This window comes from Camellia sinensis, chromosome 8 (assembly GCF_055761805.1).
Source record: "Camellia sinensis isolate YWXY chromosome 8, ASM5576180v1, whole genome shotgun sequence".
NCBI classification, from domain to species: Eukaryota; Viridiplantae; Streptophyta; class Magnoliopsida; order Ericales; family Theaceae; genus Camellia; species Camellia sinensis.
The window spans coordinates 111,553,702-111,570,680 of NC_138968.1; the positions used below are offsets into that span (position 1 = coordinate 111,553,702).

General features: G+C 34.9%; 1 protein-coding gene across 1 annotated transcript; it reads right to left on the minus strand.

Annotated features, from left to right (window-relative positions):
- Positions 1–10,809: 10,809 nt before the first annotated feature.
- On the minus strand, positions 10,810–15,188 carry LOC114322744 (monocopper oxidase-like protein SKU5). The gene is made up of 7 exons (XM_082881832.1): positions 14,993–15,188; positions 14,713–14,822; positions 13,960–14,230; positions 13,675–13,804; positions 12,699–13,059; positions 11,508–11,876; positions 10,810–11,071 (listed from the first exon to the last, which is right to left on the minus strand). Exons 1-7 carry the CDS (start codon positions 15,134–15,136, stop codon positions 10,810–10,812), a joined length of 1,647 nt encoding a protein of 548 aa, XP_082737958.1. The 5' UTR covers positions 15,137–15,188.
- Between the last annotated feature and the right edge of the window lie 1,791 nt (positions 15,189–16,979).

A 16,979-nucleotide genomic window follows, 5' to 3' on the forward strand; every position in this document is an offset into this window, starting at 1 on the left:
CAGGGTAGTGTATGTAAAAGTATAGAGAAAACAAGCACTTAGGCACAAAATTGTAAGAGAGAGAGAGAAATCTAGAGAGAGAAAATTTTATGTCTCAAAATTTTCTAACCCCTTCACATGAGAGAGAGGGGTCCTATATATAGAAAAACACAAATTTCCCTCATAAACATCCAGCCACACACATGTAGGAAGATGCATGAATTTGTGCAAACAGCTAGCACAAAATATCACAAAATATCTGTAGCAAACAATGGTGGCCAGCCGGCCATCAGTGGTGGTCGGCAAGGCTTCATTGATGGCCGGCAAGGCACATCAATGGCCGGCAAAGAAGACGTGGTGCCCGGAAGCCTCCAAGGATGGCCGGCAGGCCATTAGAAACTTCAGGTTGAAAAGACCCAGGAATGGTCCAAAGATGAGAGAAAATGGATGCAGGGTTTGAAATACTCAAACGTGTGGCATTCTGCCGCGAACTTCGAGCGCTCGGCAAGTAAACAGACTAATCATCGAATGTACCTGCAAGAACATCCAGGTCTTAAAGGGCCGTCAAAAATGGGGTGTCTACACTATTTACCCCCTTTTAACATTTTCCAAACATCCAAAAGATTGTAAGATCACAAGATAAATCATAAATCACATAATGCGTGAGTTTTCAAATCCAATTTCCTTAAGGTTTGTTCAATTCACAACAACATTTAAGAATATCAACAACTAAAGAATTTCTTCAATCTCATAATTTCCACAATCTTAACATCTACCAAACTCAATACATATATCTAAGAAAATTCAAAAACCTCATATCTCATCACCATTGTTAAAATTATTCACCAAATTTCAAGATTTAAGAGTCAATTTGTCCAAACCCATTATTAAATCAAAATTTGAAAACTAGGATTTTTGAAAAATTGGCGCTTTTCATTCTTTTGCACTTAAAAAGTCAATTTATATCATCAATAACAATAATCACCATGATTTGTCCAAAACATAGGGTATAACCCATTTTCATTCATCAAACCCACTTTAATTCACAAAAATCAACTCATACATAATTATATCTAGGAAAATACCATACATATATCCCAAAACATAGATATATTAGGTTAAAATTACCCCTACCTCAAGGATGGAGGCAAGAAGATGAAAACCCAAAGAGAGCTTCAAAGAAATTGCAATCCAATCGGTCAAAATATTGATCTTCACTTGTTCTTCACCTTTACTGCAAGATCTATGGTGGATTCTTGGTGAAAAATAGATGAAATCAAGATTTGGAGGTCTAGGGTTTTGGGTATGGAGGAGAGAGAGAGAAGAAAGGAAGAAAAAATGAAACGTTTAGACCAGAAAGTGACTTTAAAGTGACTAAATTCAAACAAACCACTCGAGTGGTCAAAGCTTGGCTCAAACGGTGAAAGAAAGCTTCCAGAATCTCTGTATCTCGAACAGACCACTCGAGCGGTCAAAATTTTGCTCGAGCAGACTTGCTTCCAACACAAGTACTCAAATTTCAAAAGCGCATAACTCTCATCCAGACTCTGTTTTAGGTCATACTTATGTCTGAATTGAAGCCCTGGAAACAAGATTTCCAATGGTTCTAGCCTCATATCCAGATTCAAAGTGTGGAAAGACAAAAAGGTAAAAGAGTGAAGACTACTCATAGGATAATTATCTGAATCAATGTTTTTAGTTCAATCCTACTTTACCAATATGATACCATCCCAATCAATACTCTAAAATGAATCAAAGCGGTTTCAAGTACAATAATAAGAGTGTCAAGAGCAATCCCACCAGTCCAAGGAATACAGAGTGTATAAGTTAAGGAGGCCGAAGCGACAACGGTGGTGGCTTAGCGAGCTTCGCAACCTCCATGGCAACTTGGGTGGTGGCCACCACCACTGATCTCTCTACTCTATCTCCTCCTCCAGATCTCCCAATGCGAGTTTTTCCATGAACGCAACGTCGTCCTACATTTCCAAGTAGGTATGTAAACAGCAACACTGATGTAGATTGAAGCTCCTTGGAGTGTTATTGTTTACTTTTGTTCAATTTGTGTTTGTTTTTGTAGAGATATTTGCATTTTCTAGCAACAATATCAAGGTGGGTAGCAACATTGAAGTCGATGAATTTCCTTGGAAAGTTATTGGTAATAATAATACCCACCTTCTGTTTGATAAATGATATGATATGGTTATGTTTTTTGAAACAATTGGAACATCAAAGCAATTATGTGGTTTTGTTTTCTAAAATAATTGATATGGTCAAAGAGATATCTTGGGCAAATGTTTATCAAATCAAGGGAGAGTCATTGAAATTGAAGATATTTTTTTCCTATCAAATTTGATGAAAAGGGAAATTTGAGAATAAGAGAGGAATTTTCAAAAATATTTTATGAAAATTTTATTAGAAGATTGGAGTAGTTCATATTGAATCAAGCTTTTACTATGAAAAAATTGGTGAAGGGTAAGAGATGCTCTGATATGTTTATGTTTTCTAAAATAATTGGAACAAGCAAGCTCTCGACTTTAAGAGCTACATGTAGTTTGAGTTGCCAAAAGTTCATCTCCGATGCGATCTGTCTCCGAACCTCCATATCTGTCGCTGATATCAATCTTTTCCATAAATTGTAATATTCAATGCACTTTGGTCCTTAAATTCCTACAAGCTTGAGATATTTATTGATATCCCTTTTTTGATGATAAAGTCACTACCAAGTTTCCCTATGACATCATTCTGTTGTATAACTTGTTTCTAGTTGGCTTCGTTGTCGGCATGCTTGAGATATTTGTTGATTTCTAAATGTTAAAAAAATAAATTACCTAAAGCCACTACTATATGTCGATTTGATCAGAGCAAACTGACACAATCCACATGTACACAAGATGGAAGGAATGAGCTTTTTTTGTGTGCATATGTAAGATTCAAATGTCATTACTGGCCTACTGTTAACATGCAGATGCAAAATCCCTCATTAAAAATATTGATATGCATTGAAATTTCCCTATGTTAGTGTTTGGATCTTGAATTTGCATTGAGATTTCAAATTAAGTATAATTTTTTTCCTCGCTTCTTTTTTTTCTTTTTTCTCCACAAATTTGAGTTCCAAACACAGCATAAGGTGTATCACTATACAATCTACTTTTGTAATTGTTCAAATTTAAGAATTTTTTTTTTTTTTTTCTAACAAGAAATTTAAGATGTTTATAGTGACTTTGTTTCACCTCTTTTTTCTGCAGTTAATTTACTCAGTTGGAGATGCTATGAAAATGATACTGAGTGGCACAATGGAAGATGACTTAGCTTATACAAATAAAAATTATACAGATATGAAAATTTGTACAGATAAAATTTGGATAGAAAATTTTTAGAGATAAAAATATTGAACAGATAAAAATTTGAACAAATATAAAATTTACACCAAAAAAATTTGAAGAGATAAACGAAAAAATTGAACAAATAGATATAAATTTGAACAAATAGTTAACGAAAAGTCAAACAAAAAAGTCAATGAGTAAAATTGGAAACAAAATATCCTCTAGGACTTCTCACTAAACTGTTTCACAAAATGTGGACCTCTTACTAACAAAAAAAATTACTAAACCTAATGCCTAAGACAATTGCTAGAGTGGATTTTTCACCAATTTTCTCTATATAATAATATCACTATTAATCATAATTAACACCATAATGGCATATAATTTTCATATTATATTATGTGAAAATATCATTTTGAATCACAACCAACATCATTGTATGACATGACCAACACCATAACAATACATAATTTGTGTAGTGTATCATAGCATTAGTCCATATAAAAAGATGACAAATATTGGAGCATTTTATAATGTAATATTCTGCCTTTTTTTAACCAGTAATTTCATGTAATGATATCAATAACTAGATGACACCTTCTTCTTTTCTTTTCTTTTTTAATAATCGGGTATCCGGACTAGTATGTGTACACCTCGACTAAATGACTTATGAATTAGACTTCAAGGTGATGGATCGAACATTCATCTATGTTCGCTCTTGCAAAACAAATCTTTGGACACTTTGGGGGTGACTTTTGTGACCTCCTTCAAAAAAAAAAAAAAAAATTTGAAGATCAAGTTAGTAGAGAACTTCAAGGAGAAGATGATTCAATTCATGTCTCTCTCCAGCCACGTGTTAGTCACAACAATTCAAGTTAACCTGGAGCCGGCTAAATATTGAAGTCGAAACAATAGCTAGGTGATTTAGTGATCGACAAAGTCACTGAGTTGTTCAACCCAGGGGTCTACAATTTTCTAGTGATGATGCATTTTCACCTTAGTCTTGCAGTTAATTGATGTATCTGTAATGTTTCTTGTACATTTTTCACATCAATAAAAAATAAAATAAAAAATTGCTTAAAAAAAATAAAATAAAAAGGGATCTGCTGTAATGCCCTGAAAATATAACCATTAATTATGGTGTTAATTCATTAATAATCTGATTTCTTTAACATATACCAAGACATTATAGAACATGTATATATATATATATCCCAAACGTCAGAAATAATCTATTTCCCATTGAAGTATTTAAGTAGTTGCATCATTGTTCAATTACATTCATCAAATAGTATTAATAGTTCAAAGAGTTAAAGATAATATAAAATATAAATGCCCTGAGGCAAACATCTTTTCAAAAAGTGCCCTTGAATACACAAAAGATGGAATTTTATTCCCAATACAAAATAGCCTGAGGGTTCAACATATAACACATAAAGGAGACTCCGTGCTCCTATCAAAAAATATATCTCAATGCTAATCATATAGCGATTCTGGTTTTTACCCGTCACTTATTATGTTTCGGATTTGGGTAGGTATGGTTTTGAATTGTGATTTATATCTTGTTCCCCTTGTCTCCCCTCTGTTTTGGCTATTAGATTATAGTTGTGCGTTTGGAACAGATTGGTTGCTTGTTTTTCCAAACCTGTGTTGCCCAGAATTTTGGCCTTCTGCTAGAGCGGGCCTTCTTGCGCTCGAGCGGGTTTTTGGTACTTTGCTCGTCTGCAAAATACTAGAAAAGTGTTTTCCACGCTCGAACAGCGTTTCCTACGCTCGAGCGGGTTAGCGCTCGAACGGACTTTATTGCGCTCGAGCGGTCTGCCTATTGTCTGCAAAAGTTCTAGATGTGTGTATTTTGTGCTCGAGCGGGCCACTTTTGCACTCGAGCGAAACAAAATTTTGTGTCTGACGCTCGAGCGTCAAATCTTCCACTCGAGCGGACTATGCGTATATCAGATCGCAAAAATGACTTTTTACATCACTTTTTCAAATCTTTTTACTTCAAAATCCTAAAGTGAGACATTCTCTCTCTAAAATACTTCATCTCTCTACATTTTCATCTAGTTTTAGTGATTTCCTCACCATAACCCCTTTGTTAAAAAGATAGACCATCTCAAGATCTATATTTTGAACCAAATAAAGTTGGGTTTGAGTATCTTTGAAGTTCCACCTTTGCTTTGCTCATCTTCTCTTCTTGAGGTAGGGATTTTCTACACTTTGTTATGGTTTTTAACTTAGTTATTTGTCGTTGTGTAACAATGGTGGATTTTGGGGATATTTTGTACAAACCTAGGGTTTGGGTGTAAATGGAAAAAGAGAGGTTTTGATGAATGAGGAATAAATGGTTGTGGGGTTTGAAAATGTTGTTGTGTGTGATAAAAATGGTTGATTTTGGTATTTGGATTGGTATTTTGAAGAATGAGATTTTTGCCCTAAATTGATTATCATATTTATTTTGTATAAATAGTTGAAATTGATGTTGTAAACATGAAATTGAGCGAGTATTGAAATAGAAAGTGGAATTGAGTATACATTATTGCATAACTTTGGAAATTTTGAATAAATTATCTATCTTGAGATTGTGTATCTGTTTAGAAGTATCTGTATTGGGTTATCAGTGGAGGATAACTTTGATTGTTGTAGAAATTGCATGTGGATTAGGTGAATTAAAACTAATCTTTTGTTGGTTGTCATTGAATATGACTATGTTTAGATACATTGTATATGTATGATTATTTGGGAGGAGAAAATAGATGTACTCCATGTGTGATTATATGTTTAAATAACTTGCATATGTATAATTAATTGTTTGGGAGGAGAAAGGGGATGAACTCCATTGTTTGGGAAGAGAAAGGTGATGAACTCCATTATAATTAAGTTAGCTAGAGTGTCATGGGTGAAAGTCTCGAAATTTATACATGGGTGCCGATCCCACGAACGAAATATTCGTAAAATGACAGTTTGAAGTGTGTATGTTGATGATGTGATTATGGAACCATTGAGTTGTAGTCTCATTTGGGTTGTTGGCTTATGTATTGAAATGAATTGAAGGAAAATGAAATGGAATATGGGCTTGGTATTTTTATGACTATATATAAAAAAAAAATGAGAATGTTTAATCCATAGCATTGTATATGCACACTGCACTTATATCTTCGTTAAACCTCATATACTGTGTTAGATTGTTCTTATTGGGCCGTGGCTCACCTTATTTGGGAAAAATATTTTCAAGTATTGAGGGCATGCCTTTGCCAAGACAATGGCTTAGAGGGACTTTTGGGAGCACGTGCTTCTTTGTTTTGATTGTATATTTTTGTATAGCTAAGGGCTTTATTTGTATGAGCTTATCTCACTTTTGATGTAACCAAGCCAAGGCTTGGGAAGGTGTAAGCCTAAAGGACATTATTTATATTAAACTCTTTTGTATTATATATGTTATGAAATGAAAGGGCTTTACACTCTAATTTATGCAGTTGTTATTTATGCTTTGGGTTGTATTTATTGTGTACTTTTGGGGGCGTTACAAATCACCTTGGTATCATCCCTGTTTCATCTCTTGAAAGGTTGTTAGTTTTGAGGTGAGCAATTGCCTAGTCGAAAATGACATTAACAAGTTATAAAGTTAATCGAAGTACATATGATCATGTCATGCTAGAGATGAGAAAATGCAAGTATCTTTCTTTTGAAAGCCGTGATGCTAAACTGTGGAATGCCAATGACAAATCTCAATCAAAACATGGGGTGTAAATAAGCTATGGTGTCCCAAACTAGAGCCACTACACCACACATACGTATATATAGGTTGATTTATAGTAAGTAGTCCTACATTTGCCGACTCTCAAAAAGGTGGGGCGATGGGCACCCAAGGCGTTTTCCTTTCACTTTTGCCGACTCCAGAAACAGCGGGCTCGTAGATGCCAAAAATCATGTTTTCTATATTTGCCGATTCTAAAAATGGCAGGCTCATGGACACCCTAAAACTTTTTCCACATTCGTTTGGCGATATACACAAGACAGAGCAATTGGATACTTTGTGTGTGGGAAATTTTCCGACCACACTGCCAACTCAGTAATTCAGCTGGAGAGCACTGGCAGAATAGATGGCACCTGACTGACCTGCAACAGAAATATAAGAATCCTGCAGTGGTTCGTCCACCCAGAGGCACTCCGACGATCAAGTCAGTAAATCTCTCAAAGATAATCAATTATTCAACTCACAAGCTTGAGCCTAAAAAGCATACCTTAGACCCATGGGGGTGCCTCTCTTTTATAGTCAACATAAACCTAGTCCCAATAGAAGCCTAACTTCTATGGACTCAGGATTACTACTAATCTTAGACTCCCAGTAAGATTAGGATAAACTCTCTAAGAGTCTTATCTTAATACAAACTGAAGTCTTCTCTCATTCTAGGACTCTTGTCCCTCATCCAAGTTGAGTTCCATTTTCATTCTAGGACTCTTGTCCCTTATCCACTTATCTCGAATTCCGATATCTTCGGAGATAACCTCGGCCTTACCGAGATCACCTCGGCGTCACGACCAGGACACGTGGCACCTCGGCTGACATGTCGGCGTCACCTTGCCACGTGTTGGTACTCAGAAAATATATCCCCACACTTTGACTCCCCGCGCGGGTACTAAACCAAAACCCAACTCACAACGCGAACTCATACGCTATTTACCCACTTCCAATATTTCCCAAACATTAACATTTAAAGTCACAAAGTACATTTATAAATGCATATGATACATGAATTTTCATACCATAATTTCCCTAAGGTGGTTTTCAATTCACAACAATCTAACAATATAAACATTCACAATCAGAAGAATTCTCCAACTCACAATTATCACCATCACATGGTTATTTGTTAAGAAGTTCCAAAACCTCATATTCCAATATCAAAGTCAAGCCACTACACTCAAATTTCAAAATTCAAGAGTCAATTGAACAAAATTCCCTTTATTAAACCAATTTGAAAACTACAATTTTAGAAAAAGTGGGATTTTTTCCCTCTTACATCATTTATAGGCCAATCATCATCATCAACAACAATAATCATTAAAAATGTACATAAACTCTTCCAAAAATCATGAGGTATAGTCCATTTTTCATCAAACTCATTTTATAACACAAATACATTTCATAAATCTTGATAACTATTGAAAATATCACATGTGTATTAAATCAAAGATATAACAAGTTAAAAATACCCCTACCTCAAGATTGAAAATAAGGAATGAAGATCCAACTCTAAGCTCCACAATAACGCAAAACAATCAGTAGATCCTGAAAAATCTACCTTGTTCTTCAACTCTTTTTGAAGATCTAAGGTGAATCTTGGGTAAAACTATGAAAAATCAAGTGTTTTTAGAGTTAGGGTTTCGGAAATGGGTGTTAGAGAGAGAAAAGATGTGAAAAAGTGAGAGAGAAATCAGTTTAGATTGACTTTTAAATGTATTGTCCCGAACAAACTACTCAAGCGAACTTTCCATCACTCGAGCAAAGTACACAAAATCAAAAAGACTGCTCGAGCGAACGTTTCACAACACAAGCGATAAATGCAAGGTCTTAGAAGTTTTGCAGAGTTATAGTAAAAATACTAGGAGCCTCATTTTTACGATCAAGTGACCGCTTTACCGTTTGAGCGATCTCACCAGCAAATAGGCAAGATATTGGAAGCTTTGCATTACCACTCGAGCGACTGATTGACCGCTCATGTGGTCACCCAAAATAGATTGTTACATCTACAACAATACCTCTCGGTCTGTCCGACCTCATTGTTGGGAAATCCATAGGCTGACTTGTTAGATATGGGCCGAGCTTGGCCTATAAGCTAAGCCCATCAGTCTAGCAAGGCAATCTGACCCATGTTGATTGTGTATATACATCATTATATACATTATTAAAAATCACTTTTAGGGGTTGTTTGGAATGACCTAAATAAGTGTATTTTTTATTTTTTTATGAAAAGATGTGCAGAAAAATAGAGAGGTGATGCGATGGAAAAAAGATAAAAAGATAGATTATTTGAGGTATGCCAAACTTGGCCTTAATAGTGTGTCTAATTAATATATTTATTGGTGTTTTTAATTGATCTTTTGTGTATATTACCTATCCAAAAAATTAAGTCAATTCAAAATTCATAACTTGTTCGATTTATTGTATTTATCACTAAAAATTGGATGGAATATTTTTAAAAACATATATGTCACTCTTTTTATGGACATAACTGCAATAAATTAAATAAGTTGTGATTATTGGATCGACCTAATTGTTTTTGTGTATGATATATATGAAATTTCAATAAAATGAATCATTCGAATTATCAAATGAGACATGTGATATACCCTACAGACCTAAACAACACCTCTAGATCATGGATGGGAGTGGCTCTTTGTCCATAAAAAAATTAATCAGTATGTTTGGTTTTAATTTTCTGAATTCAGTTTTTTGAAAACTGAGTTTTTTATTTTTCGTGTTTTTTTATTTTTAGTGAATATTTTTTTAATTTTAAGTAATTTTTTTACTTTTTTAGATGCACTTTACTTAGATGTATCTAAATAATAAAATATTTGTGAAAAAATATTTTAAAAAATTAATAAATACACAAAAATACGAAAATGTACTAAATTTTCATATTTTTTTTGTATTTTTTGTATTTAGCGTATTTTTTAAAGATTTTTTCACAAATATTATACTTTTTAAGTGTGTTTATGTTACGTGTGCCTAAAAATTAAAAAAATTACTTAAAATATTAAAAAAATCATTGAAAACATTAAAATACGAAAAATAAAAAAATAGAATTTTTTTAAAATTGTTTTCTAAAAACTGGAACCAAATAATTTTTTTTTTTTTTTAGAAAAAACCAGAGCAATCATAAAACAACATAAAACTTCAGTAATTGGATGTTTAAGTTACAGAATATATATCAAATAAAAATCCAATAAGCATTGAAATATTCAAGAAAATTTACAAGAATCAAAAGAAAAACATGGAGAACAAAAACTCGTATCCATTATTCCCATACAGAAATACTTTCCCATTATTACAATATAGACCAAGGCCATAGAAAAGCTAGAAAAGTTAGCATTTAAATCCATATACCATCAAAATTAGCAATTATCACATGACTATATCATTATTTGTCATCACCATCCAGCTTGGGGGGCTGGTGCACTCGCCGGAGCAAAATAATGGTCAAACATTCCTGCAAATAACCAGTTTTCAGGGAACAGTTAGTAAGAAAGAATGCTAAAAGACTGGTTGACGCAATTTATCTGTGCTACTTATATTTTATTTTCTTTTAATTCTCTGTATCAAATTATTTGGCGTAACTTCTACTTCCAAATAACTTAAATAAGCTGAACAAGTTGATGATCTAAAATTAGAAGATGGGCAGTTTTAACTTCTGCTTCAGCTTTTAACTTACAATAAATTTGCACCAAATAGGCCCTAGTACTGCATGGCTGATATTAAGATGACAGAGAGGTAGAAGGGATGACACTAACCACAACGAAGGAGGTTGTTAGGTGGCGGTCGCTCCTTGGCAGGGTTGGGATCATCGTCATGAACCCTAATGTAGAGTTCTTGGCCCATGTACCAGTGCTTCAAGTGTTGTGATCTCAGATTCCACATTCCTGGGTTGTCAAGGAATGCATACACTGCACTCCACCCTTTAGGGTACACTTGGATTGTTGAACGAACCACCGGATCCAAGAGGTTGTAAGTTCTGCGCGATTCTGGCGTCCATTCTCCATTGCCAAACCTAAATATTGAGAATGAATATTGTGGTGTGCTAGTAAGGATCTTTGTTTTAACTTTTACAAATGTTGGTTCATGAATAAAGAGTAATGATGTAGCAGAATAGAGTAGGCTATATATATGAGTTAAGTTGATTTGAAAACTTGACGATCTTGAATAATATGTTTAAATTTGATTTGTTTATTTTTTGAGCCGATATAAGTAGTCGAATAGTTTGGTGTTGTAGTACATAAGCTTTGTCAATATCATCTAGAAAATTAAATAAGCTTCAAAATGTGTGTAAGTTTGGTTTATTACATAACGAGTCAATCTTAAATGAGTTGAACAAGAGTCGAGCTCAACTAGTTTGATTGGTTTTACAACAACAAGAGCTATAGTGAATTAGAAATAGATGAATGTCAACAATAAATATATGATGATGATGATGATGATAAGCTTACCCAACTACATAGAATCCAAAGCCATCCAAATGCCAAGCATCCATAACATCCAAATCATTCTTGAACACAATTTCTAGCCACCCTTTGTGGACACCAGTTACAACAGACACTCCATAGGAAGCTGCATCATTGACAGAATGGGTTGGAAATGCATCAAGTTGGTACACATTAGAGCCATTGACAAAGTAATCAGCAAGCTTCAATGGGGTCTCTGGAGTAAGATAAGACACATTGTTGACCACATAGCGCTGTACGCCTTCGATTTCACCCATTGATCCTTGGAGAATGAAGGTCTGGGATAAGGTCACATTCGTTACATTGAAGGTTCCTTGTGGGTTAGGCCTTGCAGCTCCTGCTGTCATGTTCCACCTATTCATGGAGAAAATTTATTAGATTTTAGATTAATTTGTGCTCCATAAGTCTACTTTAAAGTCTAGGATAACACAAATCTAGATATGGCATGGGATTCACTGTTTCTAAATCCCTGTGTACCTCTCTGTCCCAAAACATTCATATCCATTGGATAATATCTTGATATTATTGCATATTGGGATTTCAATAATCTAATGGTGTAAGTGTTTTGAGACAAGAGAACAGGAGATTTGGGCATAAAAGATCTTGTCCCTCTAGATCCTTTGTTGCCAAATTCTTTATCCCTTTTCCCAATGCACTCTAGCTGCATGATCACGCCTTGAGATTACTGAGTTTTGAGATTCCCACCGTACATGCAATGGGAGCGCACAAGAATTTCAAAGGCATCCTAATGCACACCTAGTCTCCTATATTTGCACCATTGTGCCTTGAGATTATCATACTTCAAGATTTTCATCACATTGTGCAACTACAAGTGCAAGAGGTTTTCTAAAATTCTTATCCCCTGTCCCAATACACTCTCAGTTGCACGATCATGCCTCAAGATTACTGTATTGTGATATTCCTACCACATCGTGAAACTGGAAATGCACAAGGATCTCCAAAACCCCTATCCCATTGTCCTAATGCACTCCAGTCACACAACTGTGCCTCAAGGTTGTCGTGTTCCGAGATACTAATCACATCGTGCAACTGGGAGTGCATTAGGGATCAAGGATGGGAATTTTGAGGATAAAAGATCCCTAGTCGAATTAATACAAACAGCCAAAACCAACATTAGTTGCAAGATAATCTTAAGCAAAAAAGGAGTGAATTTACCTGATAGACTTAGCTTGTTTCACTGAAAAATCTACATCAAATGGATCAGGTCCAGTGGGAAGAGGTCCACTAGCAGGTTTGACAGAATTGGCATAGCTCAACACCCCTGTGGCAACAAGAGTGCTGCTATTAACTGACCTGAGCAGTTTTGGAGAGGCTACTATGTAATAATCAGCTACATCTTGATTGGCTGTGACAAGAACAGAGTAGGATTGGCCAACATGCACATCAAGAGAGTCCAATGTGATCTGATTGGTGTAAGACCCTTCTGTTTCAACCAGCACCATCTGATGGTTCTGAATCCTGAAGTTGAAGCTCATTGCAGTCCCCACATTTGATATCCTGAATCTGTATGTCTTCCCTACATTCCATTCAATATAAGGGTTACATAATAACATGGAGCACCTCATTTTGAACTACCAAGTTTAGCAAAATCAACTCATGACCAAGGTTTTAAATAGTGTGATTGATCGTGGTATAGCAGTATTGGGAGTATCAACTGATACGTATCCGAAATCAGGTGATGTGATTGTCATCAGCCACAGAAAAAGTTATAAAGCATCCAAACCGGCTGCATCGTATGTGAATTGGCCATATTGACTACCAATAAGGTTGCGAATCGGCTATGAACCAATACATATAGGGGACTGACTGATAGGCATGCAATTTTCATTCCCAGTAATTATCAAAAATCGTGAGACATTAGTGAAATTTTTTAATCATCAGCCACAAAAAATATTTTAAACTTTTTTTTAAAAAAATTAGAGTTATCTACAAGGTAGCTGAACTGATAGGATTAGCTATGAATCGATTGTAATATTGGCTATGAATCAAATCATGAATCAATTATGATCCAACACATATCGGAAATCAGTTGATACGCATCTAATTTTTGTTCCCACCAGTATATTGGAGTGTATTAGTTTCGAAAAATAAAAAAATAGTACTGATATTTAAAACCAAGCTTTGTCCTTACCTTGTGTGACTTTGAAGGACTGATAGGGGCTCTTGACTTGGGGATGGTACGGGCCTTTGCCATTCATCAGGACTGCATCAGGGATGTTACCAATGAACAGAAACTTGTCTTGCATCAGTCTCCTAACTACCTGTTTCAATCACATACCCAAAAACCATATTAGATAATATAAACAACAAAGTACTAATGAAAACAGCAGATCACTGATCAGCTTCGTGTTTTTCAAGAAAAAAAATCTATGTTCATCCATATAGATTAAGATTTGTCATCATCATAATCACTAACCTTGTAATCAGAGTAAAACCAATCACCAATGAGAAGGTCAAACTCGGCTTCGGGTTTGGAAAAGGGGACATTGATGACTTCTCGGTTGTTGACTCGAATGGGTCCGAATCCTCCAGCAGCTTTCTGGAAGTTGAGGGAGGGGAAGTAGAAGAAACTGCCTATCTGATCTTTGGTCTGGAACACATATGTCCAGTTGCTGCCTGGTTTGATAGGGCAGTTTGTGCCGGACACTCCGTCTTGCCATGAGTTTAACCTCTGTTGTATGCCATTCCTGCACCACCACACCACCCATTTTCTTCTTTAATTAACAAAGCTGTTTAGTGACATGTACTATTTTGTATCAGTTTATTTTCTAACTGCAAGTCTACAATAGAAGGTGAAAATGGTGGATCAAACTAATGCTCCATTTATTTTAGCAAAAAAATAATATATAACGGAAAAGGTTTTCTACGAAAAATTTTATCCAAAATTTAGTTGCCATCTTGAAACTAATTTGTTAGTTGTTGTATTTTAGTAGTGTTAGTGGTGGAGGTGGGGTGGAGGAGGAGGTGGCAGCGTTGGTGGTGAAGCTGGTGTGGTGTCATTAGTAAAAGTGTAGTCCAGAAAATAATTTTTACCTTTCAAAAGGATAAATTATTTTCTATGAAAGTAAGTTTATATTTTTGTTGACTACAAAAATATTTTTTTGTTGTACCAAACGCTAAAAACAAAACAAAGCATAATTTGCCTATATGTGATATATGACATATATACCATGAGATGAGTAAGGGCTCATCTAGATTGTTGAAGACATTCACATGAACAAAGTCATTGGTTGTGGCATTGATGAGTGGCCCTGGGAACATCCCATTAATGCTGATAACCTGTCATATGCAGACATTACATTCCCAGAATAAGTAGAACCCCAAAACACTTGATTTTTTTTTTTTTTAAGAAAACTATTTTTAGGAAGACAATCCATTTAAATAAAACATTAAAATTTTACCAAGCAGGGTAAAAAAAGTGTTTAGTGACTGCCACCGTTATGACTTACAGGCTGACCAAGTGATATGGGATCGGTCAGGTCAATGGAAACAATCCACTCTAGATAAATATCAATGCCATTGATTGTGCTGATAAAAAATGAAAGCAATGTTATGGATGCAATTAGGCATCTGCAGAGGCCTGAGGAGGCCATTGGAAGGGTGTAAAGTTGAGTTGAAAGAGTCTTTTTTCCTCACAATGGACTCTATCTTCATCTGTTTCTATATATATATAAATAGATAGATGAGAGAGAGAAAGAAAGAGAGAGAGGTGGAGTTTCCTATGAAATTGATGGAAAAACCCAGCCATAGGGAAAGGAAATAACAATGAAGTGGTTTTAGTTTAATATCTTCACATGTGATTTTAACACATGCCGGCAGAGTAGTTAAGAAAATATAAACATTACTTATGTTCCAAGGACCTAGCTGACTCCGGCCAAGGCATATATATGTACATTGCCTTCTGTCTTCTGTCTTCTGTCTTGTTATGCATGTCAAGATCCTCATTTATACAATCCAATCTCATATCTTCCATCTCTTCTCTATGTAACCACAAGTGGCACGTATCTCTGGTTACCACATGAGAAAGAGAGAGAGACCTATCTAATGTTTTGTATCCAATTAGTGAAGTAGTTTGCAATTTTAAGTAATCTTGCATCCTTATCTTCTGGATGGAAGAGGTCCTTACTTCATCTACAATATAATAAATTAAAAATGCTAGGAACCATGAAAAATTACTCTGAAATTTACTTTGAAAGTGAGGTGTATGAGGTAGATTTAAATTTAGTAGAAAGTGAGGAGTACTTGCAATGTAAATTATTGATTTACTTTCAAGATAAATTTTCTGAATATGTAGTGTTGTTGATAACAAATATGTGATTTTTGTCGTCTAGTCACATCTTTCACTAATTCAATTAATTGTTGTTAGAGAGCATTTTCAATCTTTTGTACTTAAAATTGTGTTCAAGATGATTAGTCCACAGTTGACCATTAGTTCAAATAGTTTACTAGCTAGAATGGATTGTTTGGCATCATAGCATAAAACTCTTCTCACCACCCTTATTCTTCAAACACAAGACCTTAGCTCTTATATCACTTCGGGTCCCAATTTTTCACCTGTTCATCTAAAATCAATTGTTGTTCAAGTACTTGAATTTTTGTTTGTGACAGTCAATCCACTATTGACGGTTAATTTGCAGGGGTTAATAGGGTGGATTATCAGGCCCCATAACCCAACACACTCCGGTCATGTTTGTTTGGACGGACATGTACTTGGGATTGGACTAATAGTCCAATAAAATTATTAATTCGATGTTTGGTTAAAAAATTAAAGTATGAACCAATAATCCATATGGTATCCCACATATGATGAACTATTCAATCTCACCTATGGGGTGTGATATAAATTGGAGAATTAGTCAAAGTCTTGACTAATTTATCAAATGACCATAATAAAGGTATTATGATCAATATATTAGATGTCTCATGTCCTGTCATGTCATATCCATTCAAATCCCCTTAAACAAACATCGGATTGAATAATATATTGTTAATCCCTCCTTATAATCCTAACTCAATCCAAACATAAAATAGGATACACAATCCAAAGGAATTCGTAATCATAGGACTATTAGTCATGGAAATGCTAATCCAACCTAATCCAATCTGTTTAAACAAACATGGCCTCCATATCTTCTAACCTAGATATCATTGATAAGGTAAGGGATTATATATTAGGATCTCTATCGTACGATGAGGTCAAAAAGATCCATCGTATAATAGAAATAGCTTGGACCAAGGAAAGATTTGTCCGAAATCCCTCTCAACCATACAATCATGTTAAAAAGATCAAATAGCTTGGGCTAAGGAAGGATCTAGACAGAAGATTTGGCCATCATTGATAAAAGTAAAGTAGATTTGCCGATGGTTTCAAAGTAAAAAGGTAACCAAAAAAGAAATTGAGAGGGAGATTTATAATCTGACTTTGGGCCGTGGTAG

What these genes read in the sequence shown, in the direction of transcription:
- LOC114322744 (XM_082881832.1), bottom strand. Translation starts at nt 15,136, where the DNA reads ATGGCCTCCTCAGGCCTCTGCAGATGCCTAATTGCATCCATAACATTG. An exon ending in GAGCCCTTACTCATCTCATG is followed by an intron (nt 14,231 to 14,712) that starts GTATATATGTCA and finishes GTGGTGGTGCAG; the next exon opens with GAATGGCATACAACAGAGGT. An exon ending in GGTTTTACTCTGATTACAAG is followed by an intron (nt 13,805 to 13,959) that starts GTTAGTGATTAT and finishes TGATTGAAACAG; the next exon opens with GTAGTTAGGAGACTGATGCA.